General features: G+C 48.9%; 1 protein-coding gene and 1 pseudogene across 14 annotated transcripts in view; both read left to right on the forward strand.

Moving 5' to 3' along the window:
* Positions 1-5866: 5866 nt before the first annotated feature.
* Positions 5867-6674, forward strand: LOC148006944 (mRNA turnover protein 4 homolog pseudogene; annotated as a pseudogene).
* Positions 6675-7807: 1133 nt separating this feature from the next.
* Positions 7808-21712, forward strand: part of Synj2 (synaptojanin 2) — a 102077-nt gene continuing 88172 nt past the window's right edge. For 11 of the 14 annotated variants that reach the window (XM_087594776.1, XM_087594799.1, XM_087594782.1 and 8 more), the window contains exon 1: positions 7808-8008. In XM_087594776.1, the coding sequence (XP_087450902.1) occupies positions 7882-8008 (127 nt within the window). In that variant the 5' untranslated portion in view covers positions 7808-7881. 14 annotated transcript variants of the gene reach the window in all.

Raw genomic sequence — 21712 nt, forward strand, 5'->3', positions numbered from 1 at the left:
TATTTATTTATTTATAGCACACTGTCAATGTTTTCAGACACACCAGAAGGGAGCATCAGATCTCATTACAGATGGCTGTGAGCCACCATGTGGTTGCTGGGATTTGAACTCAGGACCTCTGGAAGAGCAGTCAGTGCTCTTAACCCCTGAGCCAGCCTAAAATCTTTTTGTGAAGTACTAATGCTGACTATGTCAAAGTCATTTACTTTTTGGAAATGAGATGACTAAACAGTGGTCAAACACTGAAAGTATAATCTTTAGGTTTGTTTCATATGTATGAGTGTCTGCGCCTGTCTGGTGCAGGGAGATGCAGGAGGGACATCAGATCCCCTGGAGTTGGCGTTACAGGGTTATTAGCTACTGCGTGGGTGCTGGGAGCTGAGCCTGGGTCCTCTGAAACCATCTGTAACCTCAAATGCTGGAAATATTCCATGATTTGCAACATGCTGTCAAGTTGTTTATGATATTAGAAACACGGTGTGTGCCAGAGTTTGACAGTGAAAACTGATTTTAATGGCTCGTTTAGCCTCACATTTGAAATGAGTTAAATATGGATCCTCAAGGTGAAACAGTTTACCATTCAGTTCTCACATCAGAGCCGCATTCCATATCAAACTAAAGTCCCAGCAAGCCCAAATTAAGGCAAGTGGTTTTATGCATTTTGATATATTGGCTAAACACAATCCTCTGAACATCAAAAAATATATAGTTTTGCTTTGAATTTGGTATAAGAATTTGAAAATACTTTCAAGTTTCTGAGAAAATATTTTGGTATATTTGCTACTCCAACTTTAGTCAATAAATGATCCTTACCATGTTTCAACTGGAATGCATAGAGCTGAGGTCTGATAGTCAACAGAGAAAAAAATGATTATATCTCCTTACTAGACCTTCCTAGGCCCTATCTCCCAGAAACAGTATCTCTTCACGATCATGCCTTACACCATGCAGTGGTGGTGCACACCTTTAATGCAGCACTCAGAAGGCAGAGGCAGGAGAGTTTCTCAGTTCGAGGCTAATGTAGTCTACAGAGCAAGTTCTAGGATGACCTGGGCTACACAAAGAAATCATGTCTTAAAAAACAAGATGATGATGATGATGATGGACACACTCATGGAACCACCTTCGGGCAGTGCCTAAATTTGTGAACTGTTTTCTAGAATAAAGCATACTCAGAGTAAAATACCAGAGAATCGGATGAGCACCTTAATTCAGAGAATGGAAGCTACGCCCATCAAACATTGACGCATCCATTTCTGAAATAGGATGCCAAATGGTCCATTAGTTTACGTTGCCCTCTTTTGTAATAAAAGCATCAGAAACTCAAGTTTTATTACTTAGGTATTCATTTTCTTTGGTAGTGATTACAGACTTGGGACCTGGTTGACAGGATTTTTTGTTTTGAGACATGGTTTTTCTGTGTTAGCCCTGGATGTCCTAAAACCTATTCTATAGACCAGGCTAGCCTCAAACTCAAAGATCTGCTGCCTGCTTCTGCCTCCCTGAGTGCAGGGATTAAAGGCGTGCACCACCTCCACCTGGTGATTCGATCGGATTATTATTCGGAGATTTCTTTCGCGTAGCCTTGGGAATGGATAACAGGAAATCATGCACAGACCCTTTGCGCATCAGTTTCTATTAGTGTCTGTGTATTCAACGAGTGGCCAGAGTGTTATTCTACAATTAATGTGGCTCAGGGAAGACGATGGAGAATAGTCAAGTCTCATAAAAGACAGGTTTACAGCGCAGAACAAGAGTGGGTGGACCCTTGAGCTACACTTTGCCACCAGCTTTTAGTCTGTTTCTGAACTGTCAGTTCCTATTTCCCAAATGGGGGACGGCTCTTTGAGATTACAATTTATATTACAACAATCTTCAGAGGGGTTGCCAAGGTACCCGGGAGTCCCTCACCTGGCGGGTGGCCCAGCGAGAGGGGAGAGGGTCCTTTTGTAGGCAGCTCACTCGACCCTGTGGCATGGTCGGGATGCAGCTGTGCGTGAGGGTTTTGGAAAGAAGGACCCACAGGGACAGAACGATAGGCAGAAGTAGCCACGGCCATCTCTTCATGGGGTCCTGCCTGAAGTGCAGGCAACTTCTCTAAACAGGCTGAGCAATAGCTCCGGGAGCAGCACCAGGAGGAGCGGTGGGCGGGGCGTGCGGTTGTGGGCGGGGCTTAGACCGATGTGTGGCGGGGCCATGTTTTTTTTTAGCCGTTTTGGGGGTGGGCGGAGCAATATTCCTGAGGGGCGGGGCTGCTGCCCGGTGGTGTTTTAGGCCTTTGAGGCAGCAGGTGAGCCTGAGGGGCGGAGTTTGTGGGCGGAGACTGGACTCAGGCTAGCATGAATCACTGGGTGTAGGTTGGCTGTTGACCCAGCAGCTGTCAAGGCACAGATGCTTAAAACAAATACACCTACAAACCCTGACCTCGGGGAATTTTCTAGAACAGAGCTCTGGGCGTTGAGAATGAAACCTAAACAAGCACGTCTCTAGGCGCTGGACTGCACCTGCCTAACCGCCCTCAGAAGCACTTTATTACTAAGTTATAACTTTTGTTTTTCTCCAAAACAGGGTTTCTTTGTATAACCCTGGCTGTCCTGGAACTCGATTTGTATACCAAGCTGCCCTTGAACTCACAGAAATCCACCTGCCTCTGCTTCCCAAATGCTGGGATTAAAAGTATTCACCACTATGCCCACTCTAGGTTTAGCTTTATGCTTAAAGATGAAGAGATGTCCTACTGGCCTTCACATGGCACATGATCTGGCTAGGAGTAGTGAGGGAGTAAAAAGCAGACACACAGACAGAAACATCTAGTTTGGGGTAGACTGATGCAGAAGCTACAGCACCCCAGAAACTCATTATAGAGGTGAACAAGAGGTGGGGTTACTATACAGCTGAGCAAGGAGGCAAGCTTTACGAAACACAGGTGGAGTGAGGAGACTTCACATGTGTACCCATGCCTTCTTCCATTAGCTAGCCTCTGTAGGAAACAGCCTCAGTAGGGGAGCCGTCTTCGGTCCATAGACATGGGGATGGGGTGCTATGAGGTAGACATTTTCTGCACACATCATCAATATTTACACTTGGACTAGGGGAAAGGTTTGTCATTTCCCACGGGAAAGAGCCTATTGGGTTCTTGACGTGGTGCGCTCCTGTCAACGGCTTATATTCACTGGGAACTCCACTAAGGGTTCCTCTGCTCCTCACCATGCTGGCTGTGCCCCCATGTGGCAGAATGTGGTTGTTTAGCCCAAACCCATGGATCTGTACCCTCATCTTTTATCCACCACAACTGAAGGAATGGAGACGTCACTGAGTTCACCGAGAACCACAGCTGTAGGCAATGAGGCTTCAGCCGAAAATGGCTTTAAAAGCTTTGCCTTTTTCTAGTAAAACAAATGCGTCAAGTTTTGATTCCTGGTGTCTTAGCTCCCTGACCCGGAATGACCTTGTGATGCTGCAAGCTAAAGCAGACAGTTGGTAATCGTGACACAAGAAGCCAGCGTGCTCAGAGAGGAAACTTGCCCAAATCCTTGGTGACATTGCTGAGCATCTACCCCAGCCCCGGACATCCACTGTGAGACTTACTAAGAGTGGACAAGCCAGGCTCAGGTCTTTACTCTGAGCGCCTGTTAATCTGGCCTACACCCAGACTGCAGGCAGTGTCGTGCAGGAGGCTCTCAAAGCCAAGGCCAGCCTCAGCTGCCTAGCAAGACTGTGAATCAGAAAAAAGTCATTGATAGGTGAGAGGTGTGTGTGTGTGTGTGTGTGTGTGTGTTTGTGTGTCTGTGTGTCTGTGTTTGTGTGTGTGTTTGTGTGTCTGTGTGTTTGTGTGTCTGTGTGTGTGTATGTGTGTGTATGTGTATGTGTGTGTGTGTGTGTGTGTGTATGTGTATGTGTGTGTGTGTGTGTGTTATTGGGCCATGTTTGACCTAATTGATTTTATTCAAAAGAGAATCACCACATAGTAATTTAAAGTTATTTTTTTCAAAATTGGCTTTTTGGTGAAATGTTTTAGGAAACATTTCAAATGCATATTCTAAGTGTTTTATATTAAGTTTCTATCTCCACACTTCCAAATATACACAGAAACAGAAGGCACCATGTGACTCTTCACACACCCAGGGGGAGGTCAGCGCTCAGCCTGTTGGTATCCTTCCTGGGATGGAAGCTTGCTCCTCGTAAGTCTCCAGTCCCCAGCACCATCTACTGATAGAAGGTCTGTGTGGCGTGAAACCCAAACGTTCGTAACTTTTTCTGGAACTTTTGCTGCCACTCAGAGTGACTATTTACAGGAATTTTTATAAGACAGTTTGTAGACTCTTCAAGCAGGCTGTTCCTGAATAAGGGTCAGAACAGGAAGGACACACTGGAATGGACACACCCGAGGAATCCTTCTGCCTGCTGTACCAGGGAGGCCCTAGCAGCTGAGCCCCTTCCTACCTGTTTGTTGGGTACAGGTTTGATTGTTTAAGTCTCTGCCAGGTTTCCACCAGTCTGGATATTAGCCAGACACTAGAGAGTTCTCCCTGAATCGAAACCGTTCTGAACGCAGGCAGACCTCTGCTGTTCTTGGCATGTGGAACTCCCCTGTGCCTGTGAACCTTGGGTTGTTTTTGTAGATGTTTATTTTCAGAGGGCACCCAAGGTCTGTCTGCCAGACTGCCACCCCCATGTGGAAGGTGCATCTTAGCCTCAAAAGGGAATTAACTAGGCCTCCGTCCACCCTAGGGCTATAGGTACCCACGCCAGCCACAGTTTCTATACCAAACCCCCTGAATGATAGGTTTTTTGACTTTCAGAAATAGGCCGGGGGGAAGGCAGGCACTTGCTTAGTGGGCAGGAGGAGCTCTGGGCTTGGACCTTAAAGCACTCATTGGTCTGTGTGGCAGCCTGGAGCTGCCAAGCACACATGGTTGGTGTGTGTGTGTGTGTGTGTGTCTGTGTGTGTGTCTGTGTGTGTATCTGAGTATTTGGGGAGCTCTTGTTGACTCTAGTGCCATCTGAAGAGAGAGTGCAGTCTGGAAGGTTCTGCTAACTGGAAAGCCATGGGGCCTACACTCAGTTCTCAGGTTTTAAGTTCTGTGTGCCTTATGTTTGTCGATGGGTCTAGAGTGATTATCAGTATTCTCTCTATACGCTTATTTTTTTTTTTAACAAGTAATGGCAAAGTGCACATTGAAACTAACCATTCCTGTCAGCTACTTCCCATCACTTGGTCAGCCTGCCCTAGAGGCCCAGACAAGCTTTGCAGGCAGCAAATGATTTCAGCCCCTCTGCCATGCCACATGGCTCCTGCTAACATACATGGGATAGACTCTGCCAAGATGTAGCCATGTCCATGGTGACAGACACTAAAACCTACAAGGAACTCAGGCTAGTAGGTCAGGTAAACACCCATCGTTACTGGATCTGGGGCCTTGAGCTGCCAGACATTTTCTTGATTAATGGTTGATTGATGTAGGAGGAACCAATCAATTATGGGTGGTGCCATGCATGGGCAGGTAGGTGAACAAGCTGAAAGTCCTGCACTGTGAAACATGCTTTTAATCTTGGCACTCAGGAGGCAGAAGTAGGCAGATCCCTGAGTTCAAGGCTAGCCTTGTCTACAAGAGCTAATTCTGGGACATCCAGAGCTACCCAGAGAAACCCTACCCCCTTCCCCCATTCCTTGCAAAAAAAGAAGTTGAGTAAGCCATAGAGAGCAAGCCAGGAAGCAGCATTCCTTCATGGTTTCTGCCTGGAGTTCCTGCCCTGACTTGCCTCAGTGAGGGACTGTGACTGTAAAGTGGAAATAAACTCTTTCTACCCAAGATGCTTTTGTTCACGGTATCTATCACAGCACGACAACAGAAATCTAGAGGCGATGCCCAAGTACAAGTGAGACAAAGTTTCCCCAACAAAAACTACTGAGCAGAGTTGGGGATTTAGCTCAGTGGTAGAGCGCTTGCCTAGCAAGCACAAGGCCCTGGGTTCGGTCCCCAGCTCCGAGGAAAAAAAACAAAAAACAAAAAACTACCGAGCAAGGCTTGGCACCAAAACAGACAGAACCTGATAGCTTCGGAAATGTGTGGGCACCGACGAGCGCCTCTGCATCTTCTCTGTGGCCATCATGAGGGGCAGCGAGCTGAAGGGCACCCGGAATGCCTGGAAACACAGCTAGATGTTCTTTGTCAACAAGGTGATGGTGGCCGTGGGTCAAAGCCCATGCAGACAGCCTGCATCGGGTCAGCAAGACATTGAGAGGTGAAGGTGGACTCCCTTTTACCAACTACACGAAGGAAGTTCCAGTGGTTCAGGAACTATATAGAAAAGGATTTTGCTGGAGTTTGGGAACAAAGCAACTTTAACTGTGAGCCTGGGTCCAGGGCTCCTAAAGCCGCTCCCCGGGAGCGGGGGCCGAGGCAACCAGGCCTGCCCACTGCCCCTAAGAAAGGTGTGGTAACCATGGTATCTGATTAGGAAGTATGGAAGCAGAGTGACCAGTTGACCCTAGAGCAGGCCCGTGGCCTGAAGCTTTTGTGGGATGCCCAGTTGGGAAGATCCCAGCAGTTGGACGATGACCTTCGAGAGGGTGCACCAGAGTTTGAGGGAGAATGGGGGGGGGGGGAGAGGAGGAGGAGGAGGAAGAGGAAAAGGAGAAGGAGGAGGAGGAGGTGGATAGCCTACTCTAGGACTTTCCAACAAGTTCTTCCTCTCCACTGGACCACCCAGGACTGCTGTCACCCCTCTGGAGGGAGCAGCTGTTTATTTTGCTTTGGTGACTTTGTATAAAAATTAAATTTTGCCTGCTTCTGCCTCCCTAGTGCTAGGATTGAAGGTGTCTGCCACCATTGACCAATCCTGACCGACTGGACCCCAAGACCAAGAGGCCTTCCCTCGGGTTGCTTGAAGGTTTCGGATCGAAAACTAAGTATCAATGCTAAGCAAGACCACGTGCTGAGATTCTCAGGTGGGAGAGGCCGGGTCCCCACCTGACAGTCTAATAGGCGAGGCCAGGGGCATCTCAGCGAGGTCAAGGTGTAGTGGCAAATGGGGGTACAGGGAATGTATGTCGCATCTCTCCGACAGGATGTAATCCCTGCCCCCAAACACCAGTTTACTTTGGACCGGGAACTAAAGTCCCCGGTAGAAGGCAGCATTTAAAGAGTGTGTCAGGCACACACACACCACTCACAAGCACACACTCAATCACCAAGGTAGCTTCAGAGTGAAGGTCACTTTGCGCTTCTGCAGTCCCGCTCCAGGAGACTGAGGCACAGAACCCAAGGGCCCCATCCCGGGTCGCAGGTGCTGGGGTGAGGTGAGCTGGAGGGGGCGCTGCGCGGGGCAAGCGGCAGCAGGGTTTCCCTGCCCTGCTCAGCCCGCAGCCCCCAGCTGCCCATATAAGGCCGCGGTCCAGGCAGGGTCCGGGCTCCTGATGTTCTCCGCCGCTGCAGCCTCCTCCGCGGCGAGGAATGTGTGGAATCTCCCTCACCCGCAGCTGCCCCCGGCAGGGAGGACAGTCCGGGAGTATCCGACCCAGGAAAGCAAACCCACGGGGCTCAGTCCCGGTCCCCACTGTGGCTCGCAGGTGCCTGCCTCGCCGCTTGGGGGAGCGCGGCAGTCGTCGGAGCGGCCCGGCGGCGGTGCCACTTCACCTGCCCGGGGTAGCGCAGCGCGGCCAGGGTGGAGGAGGTGGAGGAGGAGGAGGAGGAGGTAGAGGAGGAGGAGGTGGAAAAGGAAGAGGAGGAGGGGGGAGGAGGCCGTCCTGGCGTTGGAAGAGGAGGAGGAGGAGGAGGAGGAGCCTGCGGCGCCGGAGCCCGGCACAAAGTGAAACTCCTGGAAGCCGCGCGCCCTCGGGCAGGACCCCGCCCCGGCTCCCCTGTGCTCCCGGCGCCCATGGCGCTGAGCAAAGGGCTGCGACTGCTGGCGCGGCTGGACCCCACCGGCCCGAGCAGCGTGCTGCTGGAGGCGCGGGGCCGCGGCGACTGTCTACTCTTTGAGGCCGGCGCGGTGGCCACGCTGGGTGAGTGCCGCGCTCCCCGTGCTCCCCACGCGGGCGGCGATGCCAGGGAGTTAGTAAAGGCGCTCGACTCCGTGGAGTCCTGGGGACTAGCGGTGTTCAGTTCCCCGACGGGGAGGACCCCGGCCGCTTGGGGATCGCCAGGAGCGCTTGTTCACAGGAGTAATAGGTGCGAGGGACACCAGAGAGCTGGCCCCTCTGTCTGGACGAAGCGTCGCTCTCCCCTGGGAGGGGTGTCTCCGGGTGCGCTCTTTCCCGAGTGGGGATGGGGTGGGGGCGTCTGTTCCTGGAGAACCAACCGGCTCTAATTCCGCTCCTGGTGCTCAGTGCGGGAGCTTTGCATGTTCTGGACACCCTGAAGAGGGTGCCCTGAGGAGGAGTCCACCTAGTGCTCCCTTGCTCGTGCACCTGTTGAATACACCAAAGCTGCATTGCCTTGCCTGAAAGGATGACACGTAGACACCAAAACAGACTTTGAGAAACCTGGATGGCACCCTTCATTTGCCTCCTATAAATACTCCATCAGAAGCAGGAGTAGAACCTGGAAGCAAATATACTCTCTGGTGACTTTATCTTTATGCTGGGGCTGAGGAGAGGGCAAGCCGTTGCATTGATTGACTATAGAGTTCTTGAGATTAGCATTGTGCTAAGGACCTTAGAGACACAATCTTACACAACCTTTACACTTTTAACTCGTAATAAAGGTAAACAAACGGAGGCCCAAAGACTCTAAGACACTTGCTCCAGGCAATACAGCCTTGAGTGTGGCTATTTTGGTGATGTCATGCGGTGCATGCCTTCCTGGTAACTGCAACTTCCGGATCCCTAGTTTTGTAATTGACATTCGCAAGAAAGTCTAGGTAGCATAAAGCCAGCAGTCAGATAGGATGGGTAGGATTTTCATGACGAGCCTTGGAGGGCAGGCTTGAGACAGTGGGTGTCCAGTTGTTCGTCCTCCTGGTGTCCCTAGCTAAACAGGATCACTTATATTTTGGGAGGGAAGTAATGCAAAGCACTTGTTTGCAAAGTGCTTCATGTTCTTTCTTCAGGTTTGCATGTGTTGACTCCAGATGCTGCATACGTATCTGTGTGTGTGCATACACATGTGTTAAAGGGAACACATCCATTGCTACTTCCTGGGCCAGGCCATTCATGTGTAATTTATCGAGCTGGGTGTGGTGGGATACACCCCATGCTCTGCCTAGTCAAGGTGGGAGGGTGAGTGGGTAGAGGGATTAAGCTGCGGAGTTTCATACCAGATTGGGCAACCTTACCAGACCTCAAAACATGCTGGCGAATACGGATACAGAAAAGGCAAACGGCAAGTAGCTGCCTTGCTCTCAGTCGCTTGATTAGGGAAGCTGGATTCTGTGTCACATTATTCCAATTGGAGTTCTGTCCTGAAAAGTCCCAGTGTGGTCATTTGTTGCAGCCTTGAAAGAAAACTGTGGAACTTTCCACTCCATTTTAGATGTCTACTCCAGAAGGCATTTCTCAGAACCCAGACATTAATTTCATGATACAAAGTTATTGTGACTTGGAAGAGACTAAAATGTCTTTCAGTCGGGCTTCACAAAGCTAAGTGGTGCTCATACCCCAGTGAGAGTGGCTCTGAAGCCACTTGGAACAGGTGTCTCCCATCCCGCAACTGAGTTTGCACCACAATGCCCTTGCATGGTGGCGATGATACAGTACTTTGGATTTTACAGCGGAAGTTGTGATGAAAAGAATTGTCACATTCTAAACCTTCTCCCTTGTTCTATCTCCACACCTAACCGTCTGCTTTCAGTAGACCATTGGCTGAGTTACTCAGAGTTATGGGTTTGTTTTCCTTGGTCAACGAAAATGACACTTTTTATTTCTCTTTTTAAAAGAAATTGTAGCCTTTGCTGATAATGTTGTGAGAGGATCACAAGAGAGCCTTTGTTATCGCAAAGATACTGCTTTGCACTTTTAAAACATCCTAAATGCCTCATTGTTGGATGGAATAACTCTAAACTTGAAATCGCCACCTGTCTCCAGGGCCAGCTAGCTACGTGACTTTCTTTTCCTTGGCATTTCTTTTCCCCCAAGGAATAGGACTGGAGAGGTGTTGGCAGCCATCTTCCAGAGGACTAGATCATGAGTCCCAGCACTAACGTGGCAGTCCACAACTGTCTGTAACTCTATTTCCTGGAGATCTGATGCTCTTTTCTAGCCTCTGAGGTCATCAGGCACATGTGGTGCACAGATGTACATTCAGGCAGTACACCCGTATACTTGAAATAAGAATAAATTTTTTTTTTGAGGCAGTATCTCATAACCCAGGCTGGCCTGGAACTCACTTTGCCCCTACCTCCTGGGTGTTGGAATAAATGACGTGTGTTAACCACTCAGCTAATCTTTTCAAAATATTTTTTACGTTTTAATGTTTGGGGGTGTTTTTGCAGTGTGTGTGTCTGTGTACCGACCACACACATGTGCCGTGTCTGAGAAGGCCACAAGATCCAGCTGGATCCCCGGAACTGGAGTTAAACAGCTTTGGGTCACCATGGGGATGTCGGGAGTCAAACCTGAGTCCTCTGGAAGTGTCCACTGTGTTTAACTGCTGAGCCAGCTCTCCAGCACCCCTCCCCCATAAATAAACCTTCAAGGAAGGAAGAGAGACTCACTACCTCTTGAGTGTTGGTGGCAGTGGGAGAGGCATAGAGACAGATGAAGACAGTACGTTTATGGCAGTCTAATCCCGACTCCTTCCTTATGGGCAAGGGGTGTGGCAGCCTGTTGTTTCCCTTGGTCAGTCAGTTCCTATGCTGGGCTGCATTCCCAGTGAGCCTAATGGAGTCCAGATTCCTGCCTTGTGGGGAATAGTCTTTCTTGGCCTCTGTGTTCTTCTGAGCTGTGTCCACACTTTTACCAGGCATGATAAGCGACTTCCATGACTGAGCCAAGAGATGGAAGTGTATCTTTGCACACACTGTGTGCCAGGACCTTCCTAGTACATGTATATCCTCTAGGAGGTGCCATCTTGAAAAATGTCTCCTATTCGGGGACTGTGCGCTCACTGCCTTACAGGTTTTAGGCAATTTTGAAAGATGGGCTCTTGGATTGGATACTGAGTTTAGGAATGAGCAGGTTAACAATGAGCAGTTGGTGAGGGAAGGCGTCTGTAACCTGCCCTTACCTGTTCTAAACCACCTCCAAGGTGATGGTCTTTACACAATATCATCTTGCCTGCTAGCAGGAGGCTTCTTGAAGGAATAATCCCAACGTTCTGTGTCTATAGAATTCAGTTAAGGATCGTTTATGTGGATCAGTGATACCAGATCTTCCAGAGGCAGAGGCTGCACAGACGCGTGCACCAGTTCGGAAGGCCTTTACAATTTTTGTGGTGACCCGAGTGAGCGTGTGGAGCCTTCTTTGTAGTATACAGATGTTCTTACGTGAGTGCCGGGACAGTAGTACCCGCCGTCTCTTCTGTCTCTGTCTCTTTTAGACTCAGGATAGACAAATGAAACATTTTGATCCTCGGTTCTCTAGAGACCCCCAGGAAGGGCATGTGGGAGCAGCCCTGTGTGTACACCTTGGTTTGCTGACTGAAACTCTGCCTCATCTTCCTCTAGCCTTGCCTCTGTTGATGGATGACAGCCAGGGAGAAATGGGGAAGGAGGCTTGTGAGGTTTAAACAGTTGGCGAATGCTCCTAAATTTGGGGGGTTTTCCTGGAGAAAGGTTGCACACGAACAGCTGACTTCCTGATTAGCCCAGCTGCTGTGTTTGTCAGACACCACAGCTATGCTTGGTTTGCACGAGTGAGGTGGCCCTGAGCCCAGTTAGGCCTCTTTAGGAGTGTTCATTTTCTTAGGTTCTGTAGCCAAAATCTGTGAGAACCACGAAGGGGCCATTGTGTAGATACAGAAGAGAGGTGGAAACACACGAAGGTCCTGACCTGAGCCATTGGAGCTCTGGGCCAGGGTCACAGTGGCTGATGGGCCCCTCATCACGGTATGTGGACCATTTCCACAGAGCAGGTTTTCTCTGCACCCCGTTTGTAAAAATGAAAACAGGTAACCATGTCTCTCTTCTTGTTGCAAAGTGGTTACTTCAGTTCTGAATGGGCTCTAATTGGGACAGTGTGGCTCGGAATTTTATTTTTAACATTTAATTATGAAAACCATACAGAGAAACAGAGCAGGGAAAATCAACCTTCATGGACTTATAAAGTATTAGTGGTTGTCAATATTTTGATAAATTAATATTTTTCCACACACCCCTCTGAGTAAAAAGAGCCTCCTGAAATGTAACTTGTTCTATACCGAGTGATAGTTTACTTTTCTCACATTGACTGACTCTCTCTCTCTCTCTTCCATTCAATTTGCTTTATTTTGCCATAAATTAAAAAAATTAGACATCTTTATCTGGACAAAGCGATGTTGTGATACATGCAATGTATCACACAAACAATGTGGAATAATTAAATTAAGCCACTTACCACACTCATTTCGAATACAGTTGTTTGTTTTGGTTTTTATGATGAGAAATTTAAATGTATTCTTTCAGCCATTTTGAAATGTTCAGTACATTGTTACTAGTTCCAGTGGCCCACAGACTATGTAAGTTCATAATCAACTCAACAGAGATCTCCACGGTAGAAATGGTGTGAGCAGATTCAGGTCATTTGGGAGTTGGTGACCCTTAACCGGGGAACCCCTGATCTGCTTAGGGCTCACTGGTGGGCTCAGGAGGAGACCCCATTATTAGAATAGCCCAGGGACTATATCCACTAGCTTCTGTGCTTCCCCTTCTCGATACTCCTGCTCCCTAGCTCCCTGCCCCTTGCTGTGCAAATTGCACAGCCTGTTTCCTGATGCAGAAACGGACTCCTTCCTCAGGCCCCTGACTGATTAGCCAATGGGGTTCCTGCCATAGGCCCCTGGAATGGAACCTAAGGTAGCTGAGTATCTGTTGTGTGTACTTGAGACCCTTGGCAGGGGCAAACGGCCAAGGGGGGAGGCAGTGGAAGAAGAGCAGGCTCGAACAGCTCTGCCTGTTGGCCACATTTTAGACTTGTCCCTCTGGTCAGTCATGGAGATCTGCTTCTCAAAGCAGGAGGACAAAATGTGTATTGTTAATGTTTGCTAGTTTGATTAAAATAGAGAAGGAGTTCAGCATGGGAGGTGTGGAGGGTCATGGTCCTCTAACCCTAGGTTCTACAGACAACCAGGCTGGCTGCCTTGGGCACACGTGCCAGTCTGTGGGCCATGGGCTACTTCTGGACTATATATACTGTTTCTGCAGCCTTGCCAAATGAGGACAGGGACCGGTTCCCCCTACCTGATTGCCTTTCAAGCCCCAGATAAACGGATCTGAGCTAGACTGGGGAACCAGGTTGGGGTTCCTAAACATTTCTGAGTGGGCCGTGTGGTATGGTAGTTAACCCACTAAGGGATAAATATCAAATCAGGCCAGGTAGGTGTTTGAAAGTGTGGAAGTTTCAGAGCTCCTTGCCACATGGAGGACATGGCTGTCTGCTGGCTCCATCCTCAATCCAGAACAGCCCAGCCAAGGCCACGTCCCATTCTTTCTTCAGGAAAATTGAGGTGAATGAAAAGCTTCAAGAGTCATCAGGGCCTTGATCCGGAACTCTGCCTGAAACATTCGTGTCAGGAAACAGACACGGATCAGGGGCCTGTTAGCTTCGAGGAGGCTTGTTGTAAGTTGGCTTGAGGTTTTCAACCAGTTAACTAAGCTTTGGCTCAACCTGACAATAGCTGGCTAGCATTTGGTGATATGAGCCTGGTGCCATTTTAAGTGGTTTAAATATATCAATTTAATACTTAGAATAAGGCAGATCCTAGTGAGCTCTATGTTATACTTGGAGAAACCGAGGCAAAGAGAGGCATAAGAACGTGTCTGAGGTTTCACTTCTAGTTAGTGGTGGGGCTGTGATTTGTATAAGACCCGTCTGTGAGGACAGGAAGTCAGGTAAAATGCCATTCTTGCTGTAAAAATAAGCAAATATATGTGTGAAGAAAGAGTCCCTTTATCCGTTTGTCCTGTGGGCTTGCTGGTGAGTATATCCACCCCACAGTCCATCCAATTAAAGCTGGTTTCATCTGACACACTTTTTTTTTTTTTTTTTTTTTACAGAGGAGGCTCCTACTTAGAAACAAGTCTCCTCCTTTTTGAGCAGAGCGCCTGGGGCATTGCTAAAGATAAACCAGATGCTTAGTGCAGTGTGTGTGCTTTGTGTGCACTTCAAGCTTGCATTCTTCGGGGACAGAGTGAAGCCCAGGCTCTGGTGTGCTTTGCCGTGGATGTCTTGGCATGGTACTGATGTGGTATCCCAATGCTGATTGAAAAGCAGTCTCCCCACGGTGGTAGATGAAGGACAACGCACCCCACCCCCTCCCCCACAGACTCATGTTGGAATGCTTAGCCTCCAGTTGGTGGAACTGTTTGAGAAGTATTAGGAGGGAGTGGCTTTGTTGGAGGAGGTGTGTCCCTGGAGGTGGGCTTAGAGATTTCAAAAGCCCCTAGTAGGCACATTCTCACCCCCTCAGCCTGCAGATAAGGATGTAAGCTCTTAGCTACTGCTCCCTGGGCTCAGCCTCTGAAATATTAGCAAACTCTCAACCGAACGCTTTCTTTTCAAAGTTGCCTTGGCTATGGTGTTTCATCACAGCAAGGAACAATAACTAAGGCAGTCGTGCAGCGGGAACCCTGGCACCCTCAGGCTCCCTAGGGCGTTCCTGGGAGTGGAATGGGAGGACTGTTATGGACGAGATAGAGGGCTGGGCCCTCCTGAGCTCTGGATTTGAATCAGAAGTTTCTAAGTGAGGTAGGCACTGTGGGAGCAGACCCACCTGCTCCCTCCTCTCCCGGCTTAGCCTGTCCTGGGAGCCGGATGATCTGCCAGGCAGGTGTTCAGAGCAGTGCTGGGCTCAAAGGCAGTGCTGGGCAGGCACTGGCGTCTTTGCCAAGGTTTGTGTGGGAAGGCAAGGTGCACCTGGCAGGCCCCACTTGTCTGTCACTTACGATATATGGGACCGGCAGGGTGCTACTTGCTCCCAAAGTCTCCTGGCTTAACAAATGCTTCAGAGCCAGATTCTTTGAGAGCACATTAACCGCAGAGGTCAGGTGGCAACTTGTTCTGGAGGCCAGGAACATGTCCTGATGTACAAACATGGAGGGCTGAGTTCAACCTGAGAGCAGCTTTTTTAGGAAAATGGGATTCCCTAGTTAGGTCTGCTGTGTCAGGGAGTGGGCGCTTTCTCCTCACCTCTGTGCATTCTGTTATGCCTTAAAGCCCCAGAGGATGATGGGCCTCTCTTCTGCTTTCCTGGACCCCGTGCCCAGCGTGCACGCAAGCTCCTGTTTTGTCCTCAGTTCACATCTGCTTTAGGTGAAGCTACGTATGTCCTGAGAACAGGGCCCCATCCTGGCAGATCTTGGGGAGGCTCAGAGCCACGTGTCCTCGCTGGTTCAGGGCTGCCATGGGCTTTGTCAGTGGAGGAAACATAGCATTTGTCCCTGGAGACATGGCTCCACAGATGAGAGCACTGGCTGCCCTGCCAGAAGACCAGAGTTCAATTCTAGCACCCAGTTGACAGCTCACAACTGTCTATAACTCCTATTCCAGGGGACCTGACACCCCCACACAGACATAAATGCAAGCAAAACACCAATGTACTAGACAGACAGAAAGACAGGTAGGTAGGTAGGTAGTTTGTTTTTTTTTTTTAAGACAACGATGAAGGTCCAGATGGACAGAGAGCCTGGCATCTAGCCAGCATTCCTCCCTCCTGTCAGGGATGCCTTTGTGTGAGGGCAGAGTATCGAAGATTTGCATTGTTAGACATCATCTTTAATGAAAATGTAACTATAACCAACCTTCTACCTCCCTTAGCAAGTCCCTCTCTTGCCTGCTCTGCCCATGAGTCAATAACAGAGAAGGAGTTGGCTGTTCCACTTGGTAAAATTGACCTTGGTGAGGTGGCCAACACATGGGATACCTGCTATGCTATCTTGGCTGCTGCCTTCTGGTCAGCTACATGGTCTCAGACACCTTCTCTTCCTGAGAGGAAGCATATGTCCATCTAGAATCAAACATCAGCGTTGTGGGTCCCAGAACGAGAGATTGCCTGCCTGGTTTCCCTCATCCGGAACTTGCACATTTGCTAGGGAAAGTGATGACTGTTGTGACCACAGAGACCAGGTCATGGGACAACTTAGCCTTCAGGGTTGACTCAGGCCCTTTCTCTGCTGCTAGGCATAAACAACAAGACTGATACAGTGTTGCAAATCCCTGATTCTCCATCTGTACTTCCTGGGGATCTTAAAATGCAGCGTCTGCCTCAGTGGTGAGGCAGGATGTACGTGTGTGTGTGTGTGTGTGTGTGTGTGTGTGTCTGTCTGTCTGTCTGTCTGTGTCTGTGTGTCTGTGTGTCTGTGTGTATGTGTATGTGTGTGTCTGTGTGTGTATGTCTGTGTGTGTGTCTGTGTGTATGTCTGTGTGTGTGTGTCTGTGTGTATGTGTGTCTGTGTCTGTGTGTCTGTGTGTATGTCTGTGTGTGTGTGTGTCTGTGTGTATGTGTGTGTCTGTGTCTGTGTGTGTGTCTGTGTGTGTCTGTGTGTAGAGGGGGTGTTAATCTATATTTCTCACCAAAACTCAGGTGGTTCTGGCCCATCTGAGTGGTTTCATCACTACCTTGGGAGAGGAGGCTTGCATTAGCGCTCTGCCTCCCTGTGCCATTCTTCCCCTCAGGAAAGTTACTTAACGCTCCTGTAGTTCTGAATGGTAATCCGGAAGCAACCAACATGGCTTCTCCCATAGTGAGATTCCCTTTTTTATAAGATTTATTTCATGTATGTGTGTATATTTGTGCAAGTTCATGCCATTTGTGTGCAGGCACCCCTGAGGTGAAAAGAAGGGATCAGATTCTCTGAAGATGGGCTCACTGGATGCCCACTCTCTAGTAGCCCCAGCATCTCTCCAGCCTCTCCTTAAAAAAAAAAAAGTTGGGGTTGGGGATTTAGCTCAGTGGTAGAGCGCTTGCCTAGCAAGCGCAAGGCCCTGGGTTCGGTCCCCAGCCCCGAAAAAAAAAAAAAAAAGTCTTCCACACTAAGCGTAACTCTCTCTGGGACACTCTTTCCTAAACCACACAGTGGCTCCCAGCCCCTGCCAGAGCTAACTGAGGTAGACTTCTCTCTCTAATGAGTCCTCTGTCCCTCCTCCTGTGCATTCTTTCCCTGCCACTGCTTCCCCTGAATGCTACTGCGGCCTGAGAGCCACTCCCAACCCCCACTCCCAATGAGATTTTTAAAGATTTTTTATTTATGTATATGAGTGCACTGTAGCTGTCTTCAGACACACCAGAAGAGGTCATCGGATCCCATTACAGATGGCTGTGAGCCACCATGTGGTTGCTGGGAATTGAACTCAGGACCACTGGAAGAGCAGTCATCTTAATCACTGAACCATTTTCTCCAGTTCCTGTTGAGATTTTTAAACCGCAGTGGAAGCGTGCTGTTCAGAGCTTACCACTAAAATAGTATCAAACTGTATAAAACCAAATGTAAAATGAAGAACAATCACCTTCTGGTCTGTGCACAGACACCCTGGGTTTCTGAGTGTACATCTGACCTTGGCGACATCCTCCTCTATTCCAGATTTCTGATTCGCTTTGCTGTTGGGAAACTTGGGCTACCAAGAGTTGACTGGAAGATATCTTCAAAGAGCAGATAGGCTCAGAAGAAAGACTTGAAGGTGTTTGACCAAGAAGGTGCAGGCTTTGGGGATGGTTCCACCACTTCTTGGGGATCCCAGACTGCTCTTTACTTCCTTCCTATCTTCTCTCTCTCCTGGACAGTCTGAGGAACTTAAGTATTAATGTCCATCTTGGATACCCAGAAACTCTGGTCCTGAGGTGTCCAGGAGCGAAGGGATAGTCATGTCTGAGCTTCTTGGCATCCTCCAGGAGACAGATGGACAGACAGACCCATGAGTGTGCGGGAGGCCAAATCAGAGTGGAAAATGTTGGTGTGCTGGTTTGGTCGCTAACTTGACACAATCTATAGGATGGCCTGAGAAGACGGCTCAGTGAGAGGTTGTTTAGATCACGTTGGCCTGTGGGTTCCTATCTAGGGAACAAGACAGATGTCCAGAGGTTGAGGCAAGGTGCCTTAAGGTGTCTTGGTGTGGGACAGGCTCCTTATATACTGTTGGGTGGTAAAGGAAAGAACTAGACCAGAAGGTTTGAAAATGTTTGGTAAGGGTTAAGTTTACCTCACAAAGGTCCATTCGCAAAGCTCAACAATGAGATAGGCCATCAATACAGGGCAATGTGACAGAGGCCTGTGTTGCTTTTTGTCCCTACGATTGGAAACGATGACCAAGACAGTTTATAGATTCTTTCTTGGGTTTATGGTCCCAGAGGGAGAGTCTGCATGGACAGGGAGGTGTGGTAGCAGGTGTCTGGAGCAGGAAGTTGGTGCAGGGAGCAGGAAGCAGACAGTAAATAGGGTGAGACTGCGAGCCCTCACCCTATATATGGTATATGCCCTCCAGAAAGGCTCTGCCTCCTAAAGATTCCTTAGCTTTTCCAACCAGCACCAGCAGCTGGAGGCCTGGTGCTCATAGTCCTGAGCTTGTGAGGATGGCGCTCATTCAAACCACTACAAGGCCATAAACAGACTTGCATGAATGGATTGCTTTGGTCTATTTAAAAGGTGCCCATTTGGTCTGGGGAGGGGGCTTGATGGATTATTCAGGCAAGTGACCTGGGTTCAGAACCCCAGCTCCCATGTAAAAAAAAATCAGGCCCACCAAGTCCTAGCTCTGGGAAGCAGAAAGAGGAGGATCCCAGATAGTCAACGACCAGACAGTCCAGCAGAACCAGTTAGATTCTCTAACTCCAAGTAAGTCGGAAAGCAATTCAAAAAGATACTCAGGGTTGAACTCTGGCTTGTATACACATGTGTAAACACATTTGAATACCAATATGCTGTGTTGTGCCCCACACACCCCAACATACACACACACACACACACACACACACACACACACACAGAGAGAGAGAGAGAGAGAGAGAGAGAGAGAGAGAGAGAGAGAGAGGTTGAAAGAAAGCGAGCGCTGGGGAGGCGGTGGATATTTGATAAATAGGGATGCCGGTGACTACTGTGACATCTGATGGGACCCTTGCTGAATGTTCCGATCAGGCCTCGCTTGACACTAGACTTAGAAAGCTGGGTGTGCCTGCAGGGTGGGGCTTCTGCTTCTTACTCTGGGGACTTCATGCAGGGGGCTGTTCCTACAATCAGTAGTCTGATAACTAGCTCCTCCCCCATCCTAAAGCCCCATGTCCATAGGAGTGAGTCTCCCTTATAGAAATTGTACGTGCTTGAACTCCAGGTTTCATGAAAGGGTCATAACATGTTATAAAAGTCAGCACATCTGGGGCTGGGGATTTAGCTCAGTGGTAGAGCGCTTACCTAGGAAGCGCAAGGCCCTGGGTTCGGTCCCCAGCTCCGAAAAAAAGAACCAAAAAAAAAAAAAAAAAAAAAAGTCAGCACATCTAAGGAAGTCCCAAGTGTGACACGCTGTCCAGGTGTTGTAATTCACTTAGTGATTTATCTTGTCCAGGGGTTAAATGTCAATCAAGATCTTTTACTAGAATCAGTATTAAATTCTTAACAGTTGACATTCTTCTACCTTTTTGAGATTGCCAAGGATCTTGGTTCATTTTCTGTTGCTAGAACAAAATACCCAGTGATAGAACTTTTATAGGGAAAAGAAGTATTTATTTAGCTTAAAATTCTGGAGGTCCAAGCCTATGGTTAAGATCTTGTGGTAGATAGTATCACATGGCAGGAAGTTGTGTGTGCGTGTGTGTGTGTGTGTGTGTGTGTGTGTGTGTGTGTGTGTGTGTGTGTGAGAGAGAGAGAGAGAGAGAGAGAGAGAGAGAGAGGGGAGAGAGACGGACAGACAGAAAGACACAGAAACACAGAGACAGAGACACAGAGACAGAGACACAGAGACTGAGAACAAAATCATATGTCAAGAGAGGAAGGAGGAAGCCTAGGAGAGAATTCAAGCTCTCTCTTTCATACCAGTTCATGTCAGTGTCATTCTTGAGGGGATGAGCCTGCACCCTCAGACCAGCACTAATCCCTTCTTGAAGTCACAAGAAGTGGCCTCCTACACTTAAGGCCACACCTCTTAAAGTTTCCACCACTTGCCAGCACTGCCTCACTAGAAACAAGCTTCCAGCATGCGCCTTTAGGGAACAAACTGGATCCAAACCACAGCACCAGGGTTCAGGGCTAGACAGGTGTCTGGTTCTTATACTGAAGGAGGGAAAGACTTTGCTGAGCCTTTCGCCAAGCCTAGTCATACAGACACTGAGCTATAACCTTGTGTTAGATTAGACATGATAATAAACTACAGAGACAGGTAGGGGGTTATTAGATATTTTAAGAAACCCTGCTTTCAAAGCATTAGAAGAAAATAGAGGGGATGCTTATTCAGTTTCATGGTGTGGAAAGACTTTTAAAGTAAAGTATAAAATTCAGAGGCCATACCAGAAAGTCAGGCAGGTCTGAGGAATACTTCGTCGAAACATAATGTTCAGATAGAAAAACAAGCACAGAGCATGCGCCACAGAATTTTCCCACAGAGCTGGTGAGAGGATGCAGCATGGACTGTCTCTTCCCCTGGGTCATGCTCATAGGTTTGACCACACAAAAACTTCACACTGCACTGTATGAAAAGACGGAGTGGCGTTTGTAGATAAGCAATACCCAGAAAGAATCTGGAGAAACTCAGTAAGGGCCAAAGAGTAGTCGCCATGGCATACAAGAATGCCCAGAGCTTGGGAAGGACAGATGGACAGTAGGAGACTGGCAGGGGAATAATAACTGATTCTCAAGAGGGGATGTACAAACTGTCAGAACAATGGTGCGGGCACAGCCAGCTCTGCCTGGCATGGCCTTCTGAGGCTCACACCCCTTTCTGGGGTGAAGGCTGTGTCCCCTTCTTTGACCTCATCCATCTTTGGCCTGCCTGTAAGTCGCAGGGAGGGTGACTGCCAGCATGCTTTACCAGTCGCTGTACCCACCTGGGCCTGCAGCTGTGCCTTCACACCTGTTCCCTTCCCATGGCATGACTCCTCCCCTCCCCAGGACATTCTGCTTTTGCTTGGACAGGCTCCCTGGGTGGGTCCTGAAGGCTTCCAGACAAGCCCAGACTGGTCTCGCCTCTTTTAGAATCAAGTCACCACCTTGAGATGCAAGCCTAAGACTGGGGATGTGAGGGCAGGACACACACAAGTGCTTGGGGGTGTGAGCTGCTTCCTAGAGCCAGAACCTAGGCCTGGAGATGGCAGGAGGCCAGGAGGGGTCTGCAGTGTGTAGGGTTGGGTGCGCCTTCCGTCTGACAATGCCAGGATGGGGAAGGACAAAGCAACTCCTCAGGTTGGAATCCGTGACAGGCATCAGAGGCAAAAATGGTCCAATCCCCTCCAATTGGTGGGGCCTGAGAACCAAAGATTCCACTGGCAGAGGACAGCAAACCCTGCTTGTCAAACACTCCCTTGTCCCAAGGCCCTGCCGTGACGCGCCCCCTCAGCCCAGCATGTCTTATATCCTGCTCGTGTTTTGTTTATAAAACACACAGTGCTTGTCACAGTACGCCAATGTCCATGGGGGACGGAGTTTGGGAAGTCTGCTC

The sequence above is a fragment of the Rattus norvegicus genome, chromosome 1, assembly GCF_021556685.1.
Source record: "Rattus norvegicus strain SHRSP/BbbUtx chromosome 1, alternate assembly SHRSP_T2T, whole genome shotgun sequence".
Classification (NCBI taxonomy): domain Eukaryota; kingdom Metazoa; phylum Chordata; class Mammalia; order Rodentia; family Muridae; genus Rattus; species Rattus norvegicus.